Source organism: Saimiri boliviensis, chromosome 4 (genome assembly GCF_048565385.1).
Source record: "Saimiri boliviensis isolate mSaiBol1 chromosome 4, mSaiBol1.pri, whole genome shotgun sequence".
Lineage (NCBI taxonomy): Eukaryota > Metazoa > Chordata > Mammalia > Primates > Cebidae > Saimiri > Saimiri boliviensis.
The window spans coordinates 134,199,097-134,220,711 of NC_133452.1; the positions used below are offsets into that span (position 1 = coordinate 134,199,097).

At 45.7% G+C, this 21,615-nt stretch overlaps 1 protein-coding gene across 1 annotated transcript; it reads left to right on the top strand.

Annotated features, from left to right (window-relative positions):
* Positions 1-1,118: 1,118 nt before the first annotated feature.
* On the top strand, positions 1,119-17,095 carry TRIM31 (tripartite motif containing 31). The gene is given in 11 exon segments (XM_039467880.2): positions 1,119-1,610; positions 2,254-2,343; positions 3,448-3,578; positions 3,580-3,644; positions 3,647-3,676; positions 5,918-6,052; positions 8,497-8,571; positions 9,561-9,626; positions 10,176-10,284; positions 16,907-17,022; positions 17,025-17,095. Coding segments are annotated over 11 exon segments (1,305 nt in total). The 5' UTR covers positions 1,119-1,193.
* Positions 17,096-21,615: the final 4,520 nt, after the last annotated feature.

The following is a 21,615-nucleotide window of genomic DNA, read 5'->3' on the forward strand; positions in this document are numbered from 1 at the left end:
AAGATGGCTCCAGGCAAAGCAGAATGTATGATCACTCTGGCTATTATTATAAAATCATCCACAAGCTCTGTTTGACCTAAAATTAAGATCAAATAAAAATTAATGGTATACTTCTTGCTGGGGACAGATGGCCAATAATGGAGAGAGGGGAGGGAAGCTAGATCAAGGGAAGAGGTAGGGAGGAAGCATCTTTTTCCTTAAGACAAGAGGGAAGGAGGGAAGGTTAGGATGTGAATGTACAGAAGGGAATGTATGTGACACTGGTTGATGTATTCCTAGTCAGAAGCCATGGGGAAGACAAGTCAGGGATCAGAGAAGCACCAAGAAGGAAGAGGAAGCACATATAGACAGAACTGGCAAAGCGAAGAATGGGCATGGAGACATCAGCGTATTGGAGACATACAGGGAAGATACTAACAGAGGACAGACTGCTGCAGGTGCTGTGGGGAGGCAGAAGATCACCAGGGGCCAGAGCAAAGTACAAAAACAAAGAACCACTTTTCAGAAAGGAAGTTCTTTGCCTCTCCTGCTGACCTAGGGAGTGGCTGGTTGACCCTGTGACTGGAAATTCTCCAAGGTAGGTGATGATAACCTCCACATTTTCACAAAATTCTGTGAGGAACCAAAGTACCTAAGGTAGAGAATTGCCCTTCCCTTCCTTTCCAGATGCTGTACCCAGGCTTGAACTTCGAATACAAGATGCCCAAAGCATTATGGTGAACTAGCTGTGACCTTTCGGCAGGCATCCCCACCCACCCCTCCACTCCCTACTCAGAGCTGATGGAAATCCTGAGTGGTGTTTGGTGCCCCCATCATTCTGATCTCAGTCAGCCACCATACAAACATACCTTTAGTTCAAAGTCCAGGACAACTTATCCCACTTTATAAGCAGCCTATTACACATTCAGACTATCCATTTGTTCTCAAGAGGTAGCAAGGTAGGATTGCCCGTCTGTTTTCCTCTCTTTATAATATTTTCTAGATCTAGATTTTACCCTTTTCTATCATTCTTTTTTTTTTCTCCCTCTTCTTTTTCTCTCTCCCTGCTCTTCTAACTAATTGTCAGAATCTCTGCCCTCCACCTTTTCTGACTCCCTTCTCCCTTCCTAGAAGTGGTGTCCACAGTGGACTCCTGGACTCCTACAGACTTGACACAGCTTCCTGAAGTCTTGCAACAGCCCTGCTGATCTGTCATGGCCCGTGGGCAGTTTGTGAACAAACTGCAAGAGGAAGCGATCCGTTCCATCTGCCTGGACATTCTGGAGAAACCTGTCACCATCGACTGTGGGCACAATTTCTGCCTCAAATGCATCACTCAGAGTGGGGAAGCATCATGCGAATTTTTCAAATGTCCCCTCTGCAAAACTTCCGTAAGGAAGAATACAATGATGTCCAACTGATTGTTGGTGAATCTGGTGGAGAAAATCCAAGCTCTAGATGCCTCTGAGGTGCGGTCCAAAAGGAAAACGCCTGCATGCCCGAGGCACCAGGAGACGTTCCATTATTTCTGTGAGGACTATGGGAAGTTCCTCTGTTTTGTGTGTCGTGAATCCAAGGACCACAAATCCCATAATGCCAGCTTGATCAATGAAGCTGCCCAGAATTATCAGGTAGACATTTGAGGTTTTATTCCCTGTTCCCCTATCAGCCCAGGCGTTCAGTGAGGCCCTGGAAACTGCTACCTTCCCACTGTGGGTTTGCACCCCATTGCCCCCACCCCTTGGGCACGAGTGGACAGCTTGCAGTCAGGCACAGTGCGTTCGAAGAGCTGAGTCTACGGAACTGCTGACTGTTTAAATCAAGGCTCAAGGCAGAATGGAAAGGATATGAAAATTTGACTCAGAAGGTTTGGGCTTAAATTCAGTCTCCTGAGTTTACTGTGCAACCTGCAAGAATCACTTTACCTCTCTGAGCCTCAGGTACCTCACCTTTCAAATGACGGAAACAAAACATCTCCCTTAAAGTTGTTGGTAGGGCAGATGAAGGGAAGTGGGTAGGAGTTCTTTGATAATCCCAAAGCACCATCCATAGTCTCGGTCATAAAAAACCATGTTCTGTTCATTTAGGTCACTTGGGCTCCAGATTTCTACCTTCCCAGCAACCCTTTTTCCCCCAGCTTGAGAAAGTCGAGTTCTTAATAATTACACAAGGACTCACCTGGAGAGTGTCACGTGCTCTCCTAAGAGTCCAGGAGGATTTTATGAGGCCCAGAAATCACCAGGCACAGCCTGCCCAAACGCCCTCTCTCTGCAGCGGCAGAGCCAAGCGCAGATCGAAGTTTTACAGCAAAAGGAGACGGTGCAAGTGAAGGCACAAGGCGAACAGAGCAGCCGTGTCTTCAGGGTAAGAAAAACTCCATCCCACGATCTCCGGAAGCAGAAACATCTCTGCCAAAGCTCCTGCAATCCCCTGTTACACTGATCCCTCAGAAAAAGGCACAGTGATAACGAAGGAGTGGCGCAGAGCGGAACGGAGCGCGCGAGGAAGGGCCTGGGACGGCGGGCGCGGCGCGGCGGGTGGGCCAAGTCCTCTCCTCTGCGCCGGAGCCCCTGACCCGCCAGGCGGCAGCACGTCCTGTGACCGCGGGCTGGCTGCTTCGGTCTGCACCTGCAGGCAGGGTGGGCGCGGGAAACCGCGCTGGTCTTAGAATCGCAAGTTCAGGTTTAAGATCCGGCTGCGCCCCCAGCGGATCCCGCAACTACAAAATGAAAACATTGACCGGGCGTCGCCAGTAATCCCAGGGCTCTGGGAGGATCGCTTGAGCCCGGGAGTTTAAGACCAGCCTGGGCAACACATCAAGGCCTTCGTCTCAGAAAAAACAAACAAACAAACAAACAAAAAACAAAACAAAACAAAACAAAACAAAAAAACAACAACAACAACAAAAAAAAAAAAAACGCCGAGCGTGGTGGGGGCACGCCTGTAGTCCCAGCTACTCCACAGGCTGCAGGTGAAAGAACTGTTTGTGCCTGGGAGGTCAAGGCTGCAGAGAGCCGTGATCATGCCACTGCACTCCAGCCTCAGTGACAGAGTGAGACCCCGTCTCGAGAGAGAGAGAGAGAGAGAGAGAGAGAGAGAGAGAGAGAGAGAGAGAATGAAGACATTGTGACCCCACCCAACACCTTTACTTATTTTCCTGTGTGTGTGAAAGGAATAAAATCTATATGAAAGAGTATAAAGTGAAAAGCCTTCTGGAAATGTATCAGACACTCAGTTCTTCGAAGGCAAATGATTAACCATAAATTAATAATATCGCCTAAAGCTGAGCATGTAGTAAGTGCTTTTAAAAGTTTGTTCTCCTCTCCTTTCCTTTCTCCCAGCCCTGCCCTGGCACACTGCTCTTGTTGGGAACTTCAGATAAACTTAATGAAGTTAATAGCTGAATAAAGTGGGCTAGAAGCACCTTCGAGGCCATCCTCTCATCCTCTGCCTGTCCCTGTTTCTTAGGACCAGGTGGAACATGAGAAGCAAACGATCCTCATAGAACCTGAACTCCTGCATCAGATCCTAGAGGAGAAGAATTTCCTGCTGTCATGGATTTACTGGCAGGGTCATGAGGGAGCTGAAGCAGGGAAATACTGTTGCCTCCACCGAGCCACAGCTGAACAATCTCAAGGAGCTCATTGATTCCTTGAAGATCAAGAGAAAATGCCACTCAGGCAGCTGCTGGAGCTGAGTCCCTTGGGGAAAGAACTGTAGAGAGGCAGCAGCCCGTCCCTAGTCTCAGGTCAGAGCATGGGTCACTGGCAGAATACCTGAGATTGCCCGACCATCCTACCTCTAGTCCAGTGCTGTCCAATAGCAATACGTGAGCCACATGTATTAGAATGACAATGTGAGCCACACGTATAATTTATAAATATAATACAGGCCACATGTATGCTTTAGAAATGTAATTTCAGCCACATTTGGAATTATAAATTTTTCTAGTTAGCTACATTAAAAAGATAAAAGTGAAATAAATTTTAATAAAATATTTAACTCAATGTATCTGAACTATTATCCTTTCAGCCTGTAATGCATATTTTAAAAGTATTAATGAGATATTTCAGATTCCAGGTTTTCGGTTTTTTTTTTTTTTAACATTGAGTCTATGAAATTTTGTGTATATTTTTCACTTCAGCACATCTCAATTCAGATGCTAAATTGTCAATTGTTAAAGTAAAATGTAGTTCTACCATATCAATAAAGTTGTGTTTAATGGAAAAAAGTTTTTTTTTTTCTTTGCTATGCATGAGCAGAAAAAAGTATTTTACACTTTTTCTTTTTTCTTTTTTTTAGATTGAGTCTCACTCTGTTGCCCAGGCTGGAGTGCAGTGACACAATCTCAGCTCACTGCAACCTTCACCTCCCGGGCTCAAGTGATTCTCCTGCTTCAGTCTCTTGAATAGCTGGCATTACAGGTGCTCACCACCACACCTGGCTAATTTTTGTATTCTTAATAGACATGGGGTGTCACCATGTTGGCCAGGTTGGTCTTGAACTTCTGACCTCAGGCGATCTGCCCACCTTGGTCTCCCAAAGTGCTGGGACTACAGGTGTGAACCACTGCACCCAGCCTCTATTTTAAGTTTAAATTTGAATTAGTAAAAATTAAATTAAAAATTCAGTTCTTTGTCCACTGGCCACAATTTCAAGTGTTCAGTAGCCACATGCACTGTATTGGACAGTGCAGGTCTAGCTGGTGCTCAAAACAAGCTGAGATGATCCCTCCTCGAGCCATCTCCTATTCTCCCATAGCTTCAAAAACCCATTCACTTCTTTTAAGAAAGATTATACAAAGCCATTCTAGCCTTTCTCCTGCCCTGGCTAGCAGGGTTCCCCTGTTCAGTCTCAGAGCCAAATCCATCTTCTAAATCTCACTCTTCTCTTCTTCACTCAGTTCTTCTTGAGGTCTAAACCCTTTCCTGCTTACTGGCAGAGCAGGAGCTTGTTGGAGAAGCCCTCCGTGGGGAGGAGCGGGGAGGAGGATGGGGCGAGAGAGAATTGGAGGGGTTCTTACTCCTCCTGCTCTGCTCCGCACCCAGCAGGGTCTGCACTTCCTTTTTGGCTCCTGGGAATCAGCCAAGTGCTGAGGCTGTGCTTTTTCTTTCTCTTCTGGGATATCAGAGTTGTCTTGAGCAGGTATGATGGGCCACCCCAAATGTATTTTGCCTACTGATTCATCCACATGTACAATACTCAAAATATACTCAAATGCAGTCAACATGGCTCTCTCACCCACCTCTAACTTTGCAGTTAGACATTTAGTCTGCAGCAGCGGAAAGGTAGGCCAACCATATTAGCAGGTGGTTGGTTGTTAAAGTAACCAACTGTTTTCTCAGGCTTCCTGCTTCTTCAACACAGATTCTCCTATTTCCTGAATGCCCCCTCGCTCAACTGAATAGCTCCTGGGTCCCCTACTCTGTCTCCCTGACCCTGTTTTTTTTCTCTCTTCTCTGTCTCCATCTCTCATCTTCATTTCCACATATCTCCCTATGTCCTACCTTATTCCTGCCTCATATCCCTAGCCCTGGCCCTCCCCAGGTCTGTTTTTTTTTTTTTTTTTGACGGAGTTTTTCTTTTGTTGCCCAGGATAGAGTACAGTGGCACAATCTCAGCTCACTGCAACCTCCGTCTCTTGAGTTCAAGTGATTCTCCTGCCTTAACCTCCCAAGTAGCTGAGACTACAGGCACTTGCCACCAAGCCTAGATAATTTTTGTATCTTTAGTAGAGATGAGGTTTTACCATGTTGGCCAGGCTAGTCTCGAACTCCTGACCTCAAGTGATCCACCCGCCTCAGCCTCCCAAAGTGCCAGGATTACAGGCATGAACTGCTGCTCCCGGTCCCACCCTAGGTCTTCATCCGCTCATTTCTCAGCCCCATGTCTCAGATCCTCCTTCTCCCAGACCTTATCCCCTGATCTCACCACCCAGCTCAGCCACATCTTCCTAGGAATGAAGGGTTTCAGTTTCTCAAGCCAACCCCTGTTCCTCCGGAGCTGGAGAGAAAACTCAGTGAAGCAAAATCAAGACATGAGTCTGTCACAGAGAGCCTGAAGCAATGAAAAGGTAAGGAAGAGGCTGCATTTTCTCCATTCACCTACTTCTAGGAGATTCTCTCCCTGCTCACTCCACTGAAACAGAACTGACTTATATGTGTCAGTAATCCCTGGGCCCTTCTAATGCCAGGCTCCTGGCTGAGCACTTTCCATGCCTCTCCCAGACATTTCTTATATTCTATCTTTGTGATATGTTACTTATCTGCCTCCCTGACCACTATGAGAGCCATAAAGAGGGCCTGGACCTATTCCACACGTGGATGCCTGGCCTGGAGCAGTGTCTGTTGGGAAGTTGGTGCTGAGTTGTCTGGTGAGCCAGCAGTGGCCCTCAGGCAAGGACTGTGATCTCTGGCTTTTACTTCCCTGGTGCACACTGGCATCTTCTCCTGACTATAGAGGAAGAGAAAATAAATTTTAAATCAGTGACATTTTGCAGAAATCCCTCTTCCAGCCTTATAGGGAAACAGAAATCAGCAGAACAGTACTGGATGACTTGGATTTTAGATGTTCTGCCAGATATTTTTAAAAAACCTGTCTGTGTTTGCAGCTAGGAAGAAGGGTTGGTGTTTGTAAGGACTCCCTCTACTCTGAAGGCTGTGTTGGTCTAAGCCTGGAATACAGACAACTAGATGGCACGTTCTGAAAGTATCACCAGGAGTTCCACGCCCTCCTCCCCTGCCCTTACCCCCAGCCCTCCATACACAAACACTTCCCCTTGGGACTCTGGAAAAGGAGAACCAGAGCAATGCCCCAAGATCCCCACCCATTCAGCCAGGCATCTCCACTCGGCAGACATAAACAGATTCTTAATTTTGTGGTCTGAGTTTTTCTTTTGTCCACTAATGCTCTGCTTCGCCCAGCTCCCCCTATCCCACTGGGCATGATCTCAGCCAATCCAGCAGCTTTATAGTCTCTTCAGGTCAAGAATAGTTTGGTTCTAGTTTGGGATTTCAGTAAAGGGGACCAGCCCTTTCCCATCGGGTTTGGAGTGGGGGAGATCAGTGTGGTCTGCTGGGTATCTCCCTTTCCTCTCCCTCTCTCACATACACAAACTCACACACACACAGTCCCTCAACTCCCACCTGGCCCTATTTCCTTCTTTTATTTTTACCCCAAAGAAGAAGGCACAATGATCACCTGGCCCTATTAAAGCCCAGGAAAATACAGAAGGTGGTAGGGAATCTGTGTACACCACAGGTCTGATCTCCACGGTTCTTATTATGAGGGTTGCTTCTTCCTGCTTGAGGTGACTGAGTCTGGAGCCCATAGATGGAGATGAGCGTGGCTGGGCCCTGAAGTGTCCAAAGGGCCTTGTAGGTGAAGTGCTCCCCGGCAACGTTTCCTCTGCTCTAGATTTGCAGATCCCTCCTAAGAGGGCCACCGAGTCTGCCCCGAGCAGTCCTCATGACTGGGCTGGTGGCTCTCAGGGAAGCTGCCCATGCTTATTCCACTACCTAGCCCCAGGCTTGGGGCTGCAGGACACTGGAGGTAGGGTGCTGGGGCCAGAAGTAGCTCCCCATCTAGGGGCTCTGCCCTACAGCACTTCACTCAGTCCAGCACCCCTACAGGAAATCTAGGCCAGGAATGGGCCGTTGTCCCCAACTTCTGGACTCATCCTCTACCTGCAAAAGGAGTCTCTTATGCTCTGCCCCTATGTCTGGCAGAGGTGAACTGGGAGATGAGGGCACTCAGCCTCCCCTTTCAGGAGGTCTATCTTCGTTCCCCCTCTCAAGCCCTGTTTCATGGGGAAGAAGGCAGGACCGTCATCCAGGGTTTAGGAGAGTGGGGTCCCCCTCTTACCCCACCTGGCTTCTGGGTGGCTAGTCCCACAGTAGGCCTTCTTCTGAAGCTAGAGAGGGAAGCCTCAGAGCATTCTGTCCCTAGCACCTCCCTTCGTCATGTAGTGAGAAAGGGGCTAGCTCTGAACTGTCGTGCTTCAGGACAGTACTGTACTGCTTGGTAGCTGCTAGCCACATGGGCTGACAGGCATTTGAAATGTAGCTAGTCCAAATTCAAATGTGCTATATGTGAAGAATCATTAATTTCACAAGATTGGGTCTAAAAAGAGACTAAAATATAGCAATAATTTTTATAATACATGTTGAAATGACATTATTTTGAGACTATCGAGTTAAATAAAATGTATAAAATTAATTTTACTAGTTTCTACTTTTTAAATGTGACTACTAAAAAATTTAAAATTATGTAAGTGCCTCACATTTGTGACTCAGATTACATTCGTGCTGGACAGCGCCAGGCTAGGCAACCACCACAGGAAAGCAGAAAGGGCATCTTCAGGGGTTTCATGCCTTCCTGGTCCACTAAGCATATGAGAGATAAATGCAGCTCCCACTTCTCCCAGGCATTTCAAATCAGTGCCTTGCTGTGTGATACGGAGTCCTTTGCTCAACCCCTCTGGACTCTCACCATTTCATCCCATTCTTTATTCCCCAGACCACCTGCAGGCTGATAGGAAAAGAGATAAAAATAGATTCTTCAAAAGCATGAATGAAAATGCCATGAAGAGCTGTAACTGAGAAATGATGGTTGATTGCTCCTGCCATTTGGGGAAAGTGAGAAAAGGGGAAGAATCGTGTCTCTGTGATTGCATGAAGGCCACATGTAAGTGAGTGCCCATTCCTCAGCCAATTGAGAGAACAGGCAGATGGTTGTTTTATTATTTCAGACTTAGGCAACTCACAAAGCAGTGACTAATCCCAATCTTTAAAGTATTTAGAAGTAGTAGAAAATTATAAATTTATTTCTTCACTCTAGAGACAGAGAAGAAAAAGCGGGACAAGAAGGAGGCAGCGTCATCTCTGTAGTATTCACCGCCCTACAGGGCACCAGGTTTCTGGACAAACTCCTCTGGGTGTGAGGTCAGGACAGCTCAGGGGATGGAGACCCAGTGTAATAGCAGCCTGTGTTAAAGTTATTAGAGATGGTTTTGCCACCGAAGATGATAACAGTAGAAGTACCATTTCTGAAAAGTGCACATCTAGTGTTTCAAAACCCCACAACTATCCTCCATGGTAGGTGTTATTATCTGCAACTTACAGTGAGGTCCATGTGGCTTCAGGGAGGGGAGGTAAGTTACCCAGGTCGTATGATTATTAAATGAAAGAGGCAGAATTTGAACTTCTTTCTCCAAAGCCAGAAACTATACAATGCATTCCCAAGCCAGAGAGCAGGATTTACGGATCCTACTCCACCAGCATTTCTCCATGAAAGGAGCTACTGGTGTTTAGAAAGGCCGTCTTTATTATGCTCCACGGTTTTTGACCTGTTAAATGCTTAGCAACCCAGGCCCCGGAAAGCACTATAAGCCAGTAGAGAACCCTCCTTCTGCTGTCACTGAGACAACCTGACAGGTTTCAACACTTCCCCAAGGGTAGGGAATGGACCCCATTGAGAACCATTAACAGTTCTGATTGATGGTGGCAGGGTGCTTGTTTTTGTTGTTAATTTGCAGCTTCTGGCTATCAAGATCAAATTTCTTTTCTCTCCCCAACACCTAGGGGGCTTGTTACAGAAAAATAATTCTAAAATGGAAAAAACCTCCGAGCCTGGGTCATCTTCTCCAGGTAAGAGTCCTGTCTCTGAATGCTAAGGGACCTCCAAGTCTGCAGGTGGTCAAAATGCTGTATCCACTCAAATCACAAATGGAATGACCTGACACAGGGGAATAGTGGAGCCTAGACTGCAGAAAGGACTTCCTAACATGCAAGTCCCCCTCTGACCAAAGCTGGGTGGGAATAAATGATTTCTCTCAGTTCCAACCTGAGATGGAAGAGAATAGGGAAAGAGCAGAAAGAGGGATTTAGGGAGGCTGCCAGGGGGACCGAGGCTTGTGGGACTGTGGAGTCTATAGTTCTTGAAGACTTCAGGTGCCAGAAATGTCACAGGTAGATGTGGGGTGGGATGGAGACAGGCATCTCATCCATTTCCTCAGTTCCTCCCCAAATTACACCTCCACCAGGAAACAGTGGGCCCCCGACTTGTTCAGGTGTACTGTCTTGAGTTTCACCGCCAACCCTCCTGCGGTGTGCAGAGCTCAGCTGTGCTGTCTGGCAGTGGAGGATTGCTGCTGAGGGGATCCCACTGACCTCTTCTCTTTTCCTTTTCCCACACAGGCGGCAGAACAGTTACATCAAGGCCACCAAATTGCCACTCCTCAGCCCCATCCCACTCCTGGTCTTGGGCCTCCTCTGCTGGGAAAGTCGCTCTTCCAGAATGTCTCCTGGCCCTCCTTTTCTGTTTTTGTTTTTACATTTTCATAGACTATTTTCTAGAGCAGTTTTAGGTTCACAGCATAAGTACAGAGCTACTTCCACTTACCTCCTGCCCCGCCACATGCATAGCCCCCATTATCATAAACATCTCCCACCAGAGAGGTACATTTGTTGTAACTGATGAACCTATGTTGACACATTACTATAACCTAGAGTCCATAGCATACATTAGGGTTCCCTCTTGCTGTTGTACATTCTATGGGTTTGCACAAATGCATGATAACATGTATCTACCATTACAGTATTATACAGAGTAGTTTAACTACTCTGAAAATTATCTGAATTTTTTTCTTCTTTCATTCTTTTTTTTTGTTAGAGACAAGGTCTCACCGTGTTGTACAGTCTGTCTGGTCTTGAACTGCTGGCCCCAAGCAATCCTGCCTCCTCTGCCTCCAAAAGTGCTGGGATTACACATTCCATCCATACCAAAACCCACAGTTTTTTCCAAATTTTATTCTAAGTTTCCAGCTTTCTTTCATGAATAATCTTGTCATGAGTAAATTCCTTCTCTCAAAGCTGACCCGATTTTTACAAAGTACAACCAAAAAAAAAAAAAAAAAAACCAAAGTCTACTTGCAAATTTAAATTTCAGTGGCAGGGCCAGGTGTGGTGGCTCACGCCTATAATCCCAGCACTTTGGGAAGCCAAGGTGGGCGGCTCACTTGAGGTCAGGGGTTCCAGAGCCAACATGGTGAAACCCAATCTCTACTAAAAATACAAAAATTAGCCAGGTGTGATGGCACACATACCCCTGTAATCCCACCTACTTGGGTGGCTAAGACATGAGAATCACTTGAACCCAGGAGGTGGAGATTGCAGTGAGCTGAAATTGCACCATTGCACTACAGCCTGGGCAACAGAGTGAGACCCTGTCTCAAAAAAGAAAAAAAAAATGGCAAGTGTTTACACAAATAATAACAAATCTCTTTACAATATGAGACTCATAAAACCTCAAGAGTTTAAAAAAAACAAACTCAGACCGTTCTTTTTTTTAAATTACACTTTAAGTTCTGAGATACATATGCAGAACGTGCAGGTTTGTTACATAGGTATACATTTGCCATGGTGGTTTGCTGCACCCATCAAACTGTCATCATTAGGCATTTCTCCTAATGCTATCCCTCCCCTATCCCCAAACCCCACAACAGGCCCCGGTGTGTGATGTCCATGTGTTCTCATCGTTCAACTCCCACTTATGAGTGATAACATACAGTGTTTGGTTTCTGTTCTTGTGTTAGTGTGCTGAGAATGATGGTTTCCAGTTTCATCCATGTTCCTGTAAAGGACATGAACTGATCCTTTTTAAAGGCTGCATAGTATTCCATAGTGTATATATGCCACATTTTCTTTATCTAGTCTATCTTGCTGCATATTTGGTTTGGTTCCAAGTCTTTGCTATTGTGAGCAGTGCTGCAATAAACATACGTATGCATGTGTCTTTATAGTAGAATGATTTATAATCCTTTGGGTATATACTCAGTAATGGTATTGCTGGGTCAAATGGTATTTCTGGTTGTAGATTCTTGAGGAATTGCCACACTGTCTTCTACAATGGTTGAACTAATTTACAGTCTCATCAGTAGTGTAAAAGTGGTCCTATTTTTCCACCTCCTCTCCAGCATCTGTTGTTTCCTGACTTTTTAATGATCAAAGTTCTAACTGGTGTGAGATGGTATCTCATTGTGGTTTTGATTTGCATTTCTCTAATGACCAGTGATGATGATCTTTTTTTCATATGTTTGTTGGCTGCATAAATGTCTTCTTTTGAGAAGTGTCTATTCATATCCTTTGCCTACTTTTTGATGGGATTTTTTTTCTTGTAAATTTGTTTAAGTTCTTCATAGATTCTGAATATTAGCCCTTTGTCAGATGGATAGATTGCAAATATTTTCTTCCATTCTGTAGGTTGCCTGTTCACTCTGATGATAGTTTATTTTGCTGTGCAGAAGCTCTTTAGTTTAATTAGATCCCATTTGCCAATTTTGACTTTTGCTGCCATTGCTTTTGGTGTTTTAGTCATGAAGTCTTTGCCCATGCCTATATCCTGAATGGTATTGCCTAGGTTTTCTTCTAGGGTTTTTATGGTTTTAGGTCTTACATTTAAGATTTTAATCCATATTGAGTTAATTTTCGTATAAGGTGTAAGGAAAAGATCCAGTTTCAGTTTTCTGCATATGGCTAGCCAGTTTTCCCAACACCACTTATTAAATAGAGAATCCTTTCCGCATTGCTTATTTTTGTCAGGCTTGTCAAAGATTAGGTGGTTGTAGATGTGCGGCATGATTTCTGAGGTCTCTGTTCCATTCCATTGTTATATATATATATATATATATATATATATATATATATATATATATCTGTTTTGGTAACAATACCATGCTGTTTTGGTTACTATAGCCTTAGAGTATAATTTGAAGTCAGGTAGTGTGATGCATCCAGCTTTGTATTTGTTGTTTAGGATTATCTTGGCTGTGTGGGCTCTTTTTTGGTTCCATATGAAATTTAAAGTAGTTTTTTCCAATTCTGTGAAGAAAGTCAACGGTAGCTTGTTGGAGATAGCATTGAATCTATAAATTATTTTGGGCAGTATGGTCATTTTCATGATATTGATCCTTTCTATCCATGAGTATGAAATGTTTTTCATTTGTTTGTGTTCTCTCTTATTTCCTTGTGCAGTGATTTATAGTTCTTAAAGAAGTCCTTCACATCCCTTGTAAGTTGTATTCCGAGGTATTTAATTCTCTTTGTAGCAATTGTGAATGGTAGTTCACTCATGATTTGGCTCTCTGTCTATTATTGGTGTTTGTCTATTATTGGCTCTCTGTTTGTCTATTATGCAGGAATGCTTCTGATTTTTGCATATCAACTTTGTACCCTGAGACTTTGCTGAAGTGGCTTAGCAGCTTAAGGAGATTTGGGGCTGAGACGATGGGTTTTCTAAATATACAATCATGCCATCTGCAAACAGAGACAATTTGACTTCCTCTCTATTTAAATACCCTTTATTTCTTTCTCTTGCCTGACTGCCATGGCTAGAACTGTAGGGTCCAGCCCCACAGAGTCCTGTAAGCCCCTCTCAACTGGTGTGGAAATGAGAAACTGTGGAAATAAAGACACAAGACACTAAGATGGACAGAAAGAGAGCTTGGGCCCAGGGGTCCACTGCCAACCAAAGTACGGAGTCTGGCAGTGGCCCCGAGTGCCTGCACACTCTGACTTTTATTGAGTACAAAGCAGGGGGCAGGGTAGGTAGGGCGAGGCGTTAGTGTTCAGTGATAGCGTCAAGTACATCGTGTGTCATATAGGTAGGGGCCCAGGACTTTCAAGTAGTCAAGAGGAGGGAAGGACTATAATGCGTCAGCACTTCTCCATAATTGTCAAGAAAGAACAAAGACATTAAGATTTATGTTACTTTTACTGATTCTATCTCAGATAAAAAGGGACCAGGTGCAGAATCGGAACATGAAAATGCACGTGGAACATGACCACTGAAGCACAGCATCACAAAGAGACAATTAAGCCCCTGGATGTCTGTGGGTCTACCTGACAGCCATCAGGCCCACTGCAAGAGCTTGGGGGAGTGGAGTTTTGTCCTAGCTCCTCTGAGGATCCATAACCTGATAAACAGCAGGTGCTTTCCCAATGCTGGTTCTGCCACATAGCCAAGGCACCCTCCAGCAGCCCTTACTTGGGCATGACAGAGGGCTGAAAGCGTCTGCCTTAGGGCCACTTCTGTCACAATGTCACCTTAGGTTCACACTTCATTACCCAAGAAACATTAGTAAAAGATTATGCTGAGTATATATATACATATATATATATACACACACACATATATATACATATATACAGATACATATATACACACACACACGCACCCACATGTGTATATATATATACATGTGTATACACATATATATACACACATATATATATGTGGGTGCATGTGTGTGTGTATATATATATATACATATCTGAATGTTTACCTATGAATAACTAAGATCACTTATGAATAACTACTATGGTTATATTCTTCTTCATTATTTATATGGGAACAGGCTGAGGCTTTGGACTCCTGCCTTGGCACTTACGGGATCTCCCACCCACATAGAACTTCCAATACTATGTTGAATAGGAGTGGTGAAAGAGGGCATCCTTATCTTGTGCTGATTTTCAAAGGGAATGCTTCCAGCTTTTGCCCATTCAGTATGATATTGGCTGTGGGTTTGTCATAAATAACTCATTACTTTGAGATATGTTCCGTCAATACCTTGTTTGTTGTGAGTTTTTAGCATGAAGCAGTGTTGAATTTTATTGAAGGCCTTTTCCTCATCTATTGAGATAATCATGTGGTTTTTGTCATTGGTTCTGTTTGTGTGATGGATTATGTTTATTGATTTGTGTATGTTGAACTAATCTTGATCATGGTGCATAAGCCTTTTGATGTGCTGCTGGATTCAGTTTGTCAGTATTTTATTGAGGATTTTCACACTGTTGTTCATCAGGGATATTGGACTAAAATTTTCTTTTTTTGTTGTTGTCTCTGCCAGATTTTGGTTATCAGGATGATTCTGGCCTTATAAAATGAGTCAGGGAGGATTCCTTCTTTTTGTATTGCTTGGAATAATTTAAGAAGGAATGATACCAGTTCCTCTTTGTATGTCTGGTAGAAATCGGCTGTGAATCTGTCTGGTAATGGGCTTTTTTTGGTTGGTAGGCTATTAATTACTGCTTCAATTTCAGAAATTGATATTGGTCTATTCAGGAACTCAATTTGCTCCGGGTTTAGTCTTGGGAGGGTGTATGTGTCCAGGAATTTATCCACATATTCTAGATTTTCTAGTTTATTTGCATAGAGGTGTTTATAGTATTCTCTGATGGTAGTTTGTATTTCTGTGGGATTGGTAGTGATATCCCCTTTATCATTTTTTATTGTGTCTATTCAATTCTTCTCTCTTTTCTTTTTTATTAATCTGGCTAGTGGTCTATCTATTTTGTTGATCTTTTCAAAAAAACTGCTCCTGGATTCATTGATTTTTTTTTTTGAAGGGTTTTTTGTGTCTCTCTCTCCTTCAGTTCTGCTCTGATCTTAGTTATTTCTTGTCTTCTGCTAGCTTTTGAATTTGTTTGCTCTTGCTTCTCTAGTTCTTTTAATTGTGATGTTAGGGTGTTAATTTTAGATCTTTCTTGCTTTCTTTTGTGGGCATTTATTGCTGTAAGTTTCCTGCTACACACTGCTTTAGCTGTGTCCCAGGGATTCTGGTACATTGTGTCTTCGTTCTCATTGGTTCAAATAACTTACTTATTTCTGCCTTATTTCATTATTTACCCAGTAGTCATTCAGGATCAGGTTGTTCAATTTCCATGGAGTTAAGCAGTTTTAAGTGAGTTTCTTAATCCTGAGTTCTAATTTGATTTCATTGTGATCTGAGAGACTGTTTGTTATGATTTCTGTTCTTTTGCATTTGCTGAGGAGTGTTTTACTTCCAATTATGTGGTAAATTTTAGAATAAGTATGATGTGGTGCTGAGAACAATGTATATTCTGTTGATTTGTGGTGGAGTATTCTGTAGATGTCTATTGGTTCTGCTTGGTCCAGAACTGAGTTCAAGTCCTGAATATCCTTGTTAATTTCCTGTATCGTTGATCTGTCTGATATTGACAGTGGGGTGTTAAAGTCTCTCACTATTATTGTGTGGGCATCTAAGTCTCTTCATAGGTCTCTAAGAACTTGCTTTATGAATCTGGGTGCTCCTGTATTGGGTGCATATATACTTAGGATCGTTAGCTCTTCTCGTTGCATTGATCCCTTTACCATTGTGTAATGCCCTTTGTATTTTTTGATCTTTGTTGGTTTAAAGTTTGTTTTATCAGAGACTAGTATTGCAACCCCTGCTTTTTTTTTCTTTCCATTTGCTTGGTAAATATTCCTCCGTCTCTTTATTTTGAGCCTATGTGTGTCTTTGCATGTGAGATGGGTCTCCTGAATATAGCACCCGATGGGTCTTGACTCTATCCAATTTGTCAGTCTCTGTCTTTTAATTGGGGCATTTAGCCTGTTTATATTTAAGGTTTATATTGTTATGTGTGAATTTGATCCTGTCATTACGATGCTAGCTGGTTATTTTGCCTGTTAGTCGATGCAGTTTCTTCATAGTGTTGATGGTCTTTACAATTTGGTATGTTTTTGCACTGGCTGGCTGGTTTTTCATTTCCATGCTTAGTATTTCCTTTAGGAGCTCTTGTAAGTCAGGCCTGGTGGTGACAAAATCTATCAGCATTTGCTTGTCTGTAAAAGATTTTATTTCTCCTTCACTTATGAAGCTTAGTTTGTCTGGATTCCTTTGGCAAGGGGAGGGAGTTCCCTGACCCTTTGCACTTCTGGGGTGAGGCAACACTCCACCCTGCTTTGGCTTGCCTCTCATGGGCTGCATCCACTGTCTAACAAGTCCCAGTGAGATAAGCTGTGTGCCTTAGTTGGAAATGTAGAAATTACCTGCCTTCTGCATTGATCTCACTGGGACCTGCAGACTGGAGCTGTTCCTCTTCTGCCATCTTGCCAGCCACCTCCCGGCCTCTTATGCTGAGGTATCTGGTTGCAGAGCCAGCTCTCAGAGCATGAAGAGATTTGACGCTGCGGCTGTCCAAGGAGCTCCCCGTGGCACTGAGTGGCTGACAGCGATCCTGGCTTGTTTCGTGAGGTTCCTTCAAGCCAAGCCAGCTCAGAGAACACGGGGAGCCGGGGTGCTGCTCAGACGTAGGAGCATATAATGGCACTGAGTGGGTTCCTGATTGAGTGGAATTGGGTGGAAGGAGTGGAGAAGAGGCAGGGCTCCGGCTACTGAGAGTGGGGATGGGGGGTGATGGTGGTGAAGAGAGCTGGAGAAGGAATCGAGTTCTTGAGCAAAAGGAGGGGAAAACACAACTTTCAGCCATCCCGCCCCAGCTTGCGTTCCTATCGCTTTGGCTTTGGTGCCGCCTAGTGGAGAAAGGAAGCCCCTACAGCGGCCGGCACTCTAAGCAGCTGTTTACGGAGGGCACCAGTTCAGCCAGGCGTGAAGTCCAGAGATGAGCATCTGCCGACCTGGGTCACAGTCCGTCAAACCCATGAGCCCGACCACTCTCACTCTTCCTTACATTCCCACATTCTCCAGCTCTCCCAACCCCTCACATCAGCAAGGGAAATTAATTAATGTGATTGGATAAATCAGTAGGTAGAATGAGGTCCCCATTCTGAAATACTTAGCAGAAACTGGAACCACCATGCAAGCCTCTGTAGGGGTGGATGGAGACACTTCTAGCTTTAATAAACTGTGATTGAGCCGGGCGCGGTGGCTCAAGCCTGTAATCCCAGCACTTTGGGAAGCCGAGGCGGGTGGATGACAAGGTCAAGAGATCGAGACCATCCTGGTCAACATTGTGAAATCCCGTCTCTACGAAAAATACAAAAAATTAGCTGGGCATGGTGGCGTGTGCCTGTAATCCCAGCTACTCAGGAGGCTGAGACAGGAGAATTGCCTGAACCCAGGAGGCGGAGGTTGCCGTGAGCCGAGATCGCGCCATTGCACTCCAGCCTGGGTAACAAGAGCGAAACTCCGTCTCAAAAACAAACAAACAAACAAACAAACAAACAAACAAAAAACTGTGATTGAACGTGGGATCCTAGAAGTGTGTGTGTGTGTGTGTGTGTGTGTGTGTGTGGTGACTGTTCACTCATCCCTGTGTTTGAGGAACTCCATTTTAGAAAATTACTGGAGCTCAGAAAGTCTGAGCCTCAACACCACTTATACTAGATGCAATTCTTAGATATTGGGAATTAGGGACCAGGGGAAATGGGTAAGGAATAGATGGTCTCATCTTTGGGTGTTGAAATGATCTCTACCACCAATGGGGAACTTCTCTCTGCATCCACAGAACAACACATTGTGAAATGTAGGGATTAACTTTGAGAAGAAGGAGGCAGGGCTGGGCGTAAGACTTTTCTGGGGACCACAAAGGCTGTGACTGGGAAGAGAAAGCCTCTCTGGCTGCATGGAGCGGAGCTAGGAGTGGGATAGGGGTATCAGAGGGAGGTAGGGGGTTTGGACAATTTGATCCAGGGTTGTCAAGAGGGGTTGGCCACTTCTTTCTCCTCATCTTCTCACAGCCCCTGTAACACTGGATGCAGCCTCAGCCCACTCGGACCTCATCCTTTCCCAGGATCTAAAGACAGTGACACTGGACCTCGAATCCCAGGGTGGTTTGTGGAAGCCGGGCTACTGCAGACCCTTGTGCCAGTTCAGCTCTGTGGAAAGAAAGTTGCCCAGGTGCCACAGCAAGAGACAAGGCACAATCTATCCCAGCATAATAAATAACTGATTACTTAGTCATAGCAATGATACCATTTTTTTTTTTTTTTTTTTTTTTGTGACGGAGTTTTGCTCTTGTTACCCAGGCTGGAATGCAATCGCGCGATCTCGGCTCACCGCAACCTCCGCCTCCCGGGTTCAGGCAATTCTCCTGCCTCAGCCTCCTGAGTAGCTCGGATTACAGGCACGCACCACCATGCCCAGCTAATTTTTTGTATTTTTAGTAGAGAAAGGGTTTCACTATGTTGACCGGGATGGTCTCGATCTCTCGACCTTGTGATCCACCCGCCTCGGCCTCCCAAAGTGCTGGGATTACAGGCTTGAGCCACCGCGCCCGGCCCGATACCAAATATTTTTACTGATTACTTACAGCAATGATATATTTGCTGATTACCTAGTTATAGTAAAGACACCAGATCGATATTAGATTCAATCACATAATCAATTATACAATCAGTCTTATTACGCCATTATTCTCTATTAATCTTTGCTTCAGTGTAGGAACATTTTAGTTTTATAGTATAGACATAATCGGGTGACATATAACTAGGACTGAAGGGACATTGTGAGAAGTGATCAGGAGGTGAGAGTAAATGCTTTGCAGTAGCACCAGCGCCTGGGAAGGCGCCCGTTACTTAGCAGGCAGGCCTTGCGGCAGGTAACCCCAGCGTCTGGGAAGGCACGAGTTACTTAGCAGGCTGTGAGGGGAGTTTCCCTTTCACTGGGGAGTTCAGAGAAAACTCTGCTCTGCCGGCTCTTGACGAAGATCTGACACTAGCCGGGCCGGCCCACAGGTATCCAGGGGTTTAAACACCTCTCCACCGATGGTCACCATCCTTGTCCACTTTCATGTTCCGCTTTCCCACTGATGCTCCCTTGGAAATTCTTAGAAGCTGTGAGAAGTAAGAATAGAAGATTCCTAAAAGGCCTTTGATCTCTCTGATAAGTGCATGGAAAGATACTGACGTATGTGCCTCCCCTCCTTGCAGCGGCTACCTGAGAGAGGGGCCGTCTGTACTGTACCCACCTGACCCTCTGTACTATACTCACGTGGCCCCCTGAACTGTACCCGCGTGCCCCCCCATAGTGTAAGAATGTGATTTGCTTGACCCCTACCAATCATGTCAGATGAGTTATTCTCCCGCCCTGCCCCCCTGCCTTGTATACAATAAATATCAGTGCGTCCAGGCATTGGGGCCACTGCTGGACTCCGCCCCGTGGTAGCAGTGGTCCCCAGGGCCCAGCTGAATTCTTCTCTTATCTCTGTGTCTTGTGTCTTTCTTGTCTACAATCTATCATCTCCCTACACAGAAGAACACCCACTAGACCCTTCGGGGCTAGACCCAGCACCGCTGGGTGCTGGGCTCGCCAGGGGGCTTTCCTCAGGCAGATGCGCCTGGGAGGCGGAGCTCCAAGGTTCCGGGGCGGGGCCTACATGCTGGGCGTGGCCTCGGAGCTGGTTCCCAGGCGGGGCTTTCTGGAGGTGCAGCCTTTGCTGCACGTCACCGGCTCCCAGTGCCAGGCGCTCCCTGAAGGATCTCCAGGTCTGTCTAAACAAACTGGGCCTCGGCGTGGATTACGGTGGAGAGGTAGTCTTCTGCGATGCCACCTCGAGCACCCACATCTACACTTTCCATGCCTCCTTCCCAGGGCAGATCTTCCCCTTTCTCCAGCTTCTGTTTTCTGGCACCCAGATCACCCTGGGTCCCTAGAGTTGTTCTTCGCCTTCCTCTGCATCTCCTCCCCACTCCCTTCTCGCCCCCAACACCTCACTTTGGGATGTGCTGCAGCTGGAAGGCTTGAAGCTAGGCTACTAGCAGCCCTATGGGAAGGTTACACCCTTCGGGCTTCCTCCTGATCCAGTCCTGATGTCTGCTTTAAATATTCCTTCTGTCTCTCAGTTTCTTCCTCCCTTCAATATGCCTGGATTGAAAAGGAATTATCAAATACACTGAAAGGCTATACACAAAGCTGTTCATTGCAGCACAGTTGCTAACGGGGTAAGACCGGAAACAAACGTCTATCAGCAGGTGGTTGAAAAAGCTGCCAAGTGCAAGCATCTAGCTGCATCTGGTTAAGACAGACTCGGGGGCCTGGACCACTGACCTCGGCTTGTTCCCCCTGTCTTCCTCCACCTTATCTCCTGCAGCCCCCATGGCCCTGCACAGGGCTTTGACCCATCCGAACCTCTTCCTGAAAACCGACATACTCAGAATTTTTCTAGTTCTTCATAGTACTCAGAAACCAGAATTTATCCTAGGACCAGATGCTTCCTCCACTCAAATCCGCATCACCACTACCCGAAACAAAAGTCTTGATCATTCCTGGTGTTGCCATGTGAGGGACTGAAGTTAAACCCAGAGGAGGAGGACTGCTCCTGTTTCCTAAGAGATCCCCAAAAAGTAAAAGGGAGAGAAGGTTGGAAACACAGAGACGAAATGACCCACGGAGAGTAAAACGCACGATCTGGGCCAGAGTTTGAGATGATTATGGGTTCCTTCCTCTTCCTCTTCCTTCAGTCCGGCTGGGGACTGAGTAGGTGGATGGGATCAGGCGTCTGTAGGATTTTCCAGCCGCTTCGGTGGGGTAGGGAGAAGGCAGTTTTGCAGGAAGCTCGGGGAGTCGCCCGCCTGACCACCTGGCTGCCCGGCGCGTGGCTGCGCAGCGGGAGGGCGGGCTCTGGTGTTAGGGCGCGGGAGCGAGCCAACGCCCGGAGCGCGGATTCCAGGGGCGCGCAGTCAGCCCTGGCCCGGCTCCCCCATCCAGTTCCCCCAGTCGCCCGCGAGGCGCCGCCGATTACATAAACAGCCTTCACCTCCCTAAGGAGGGGAAAACCGGGGGCTGGAGACACGCAGGCCGAGACCAGCAAGCAACGCCCCTCCGGACGTTTATTCAGATCACCCGGGACTGCCCAAATTCCCTATTTACAGTTC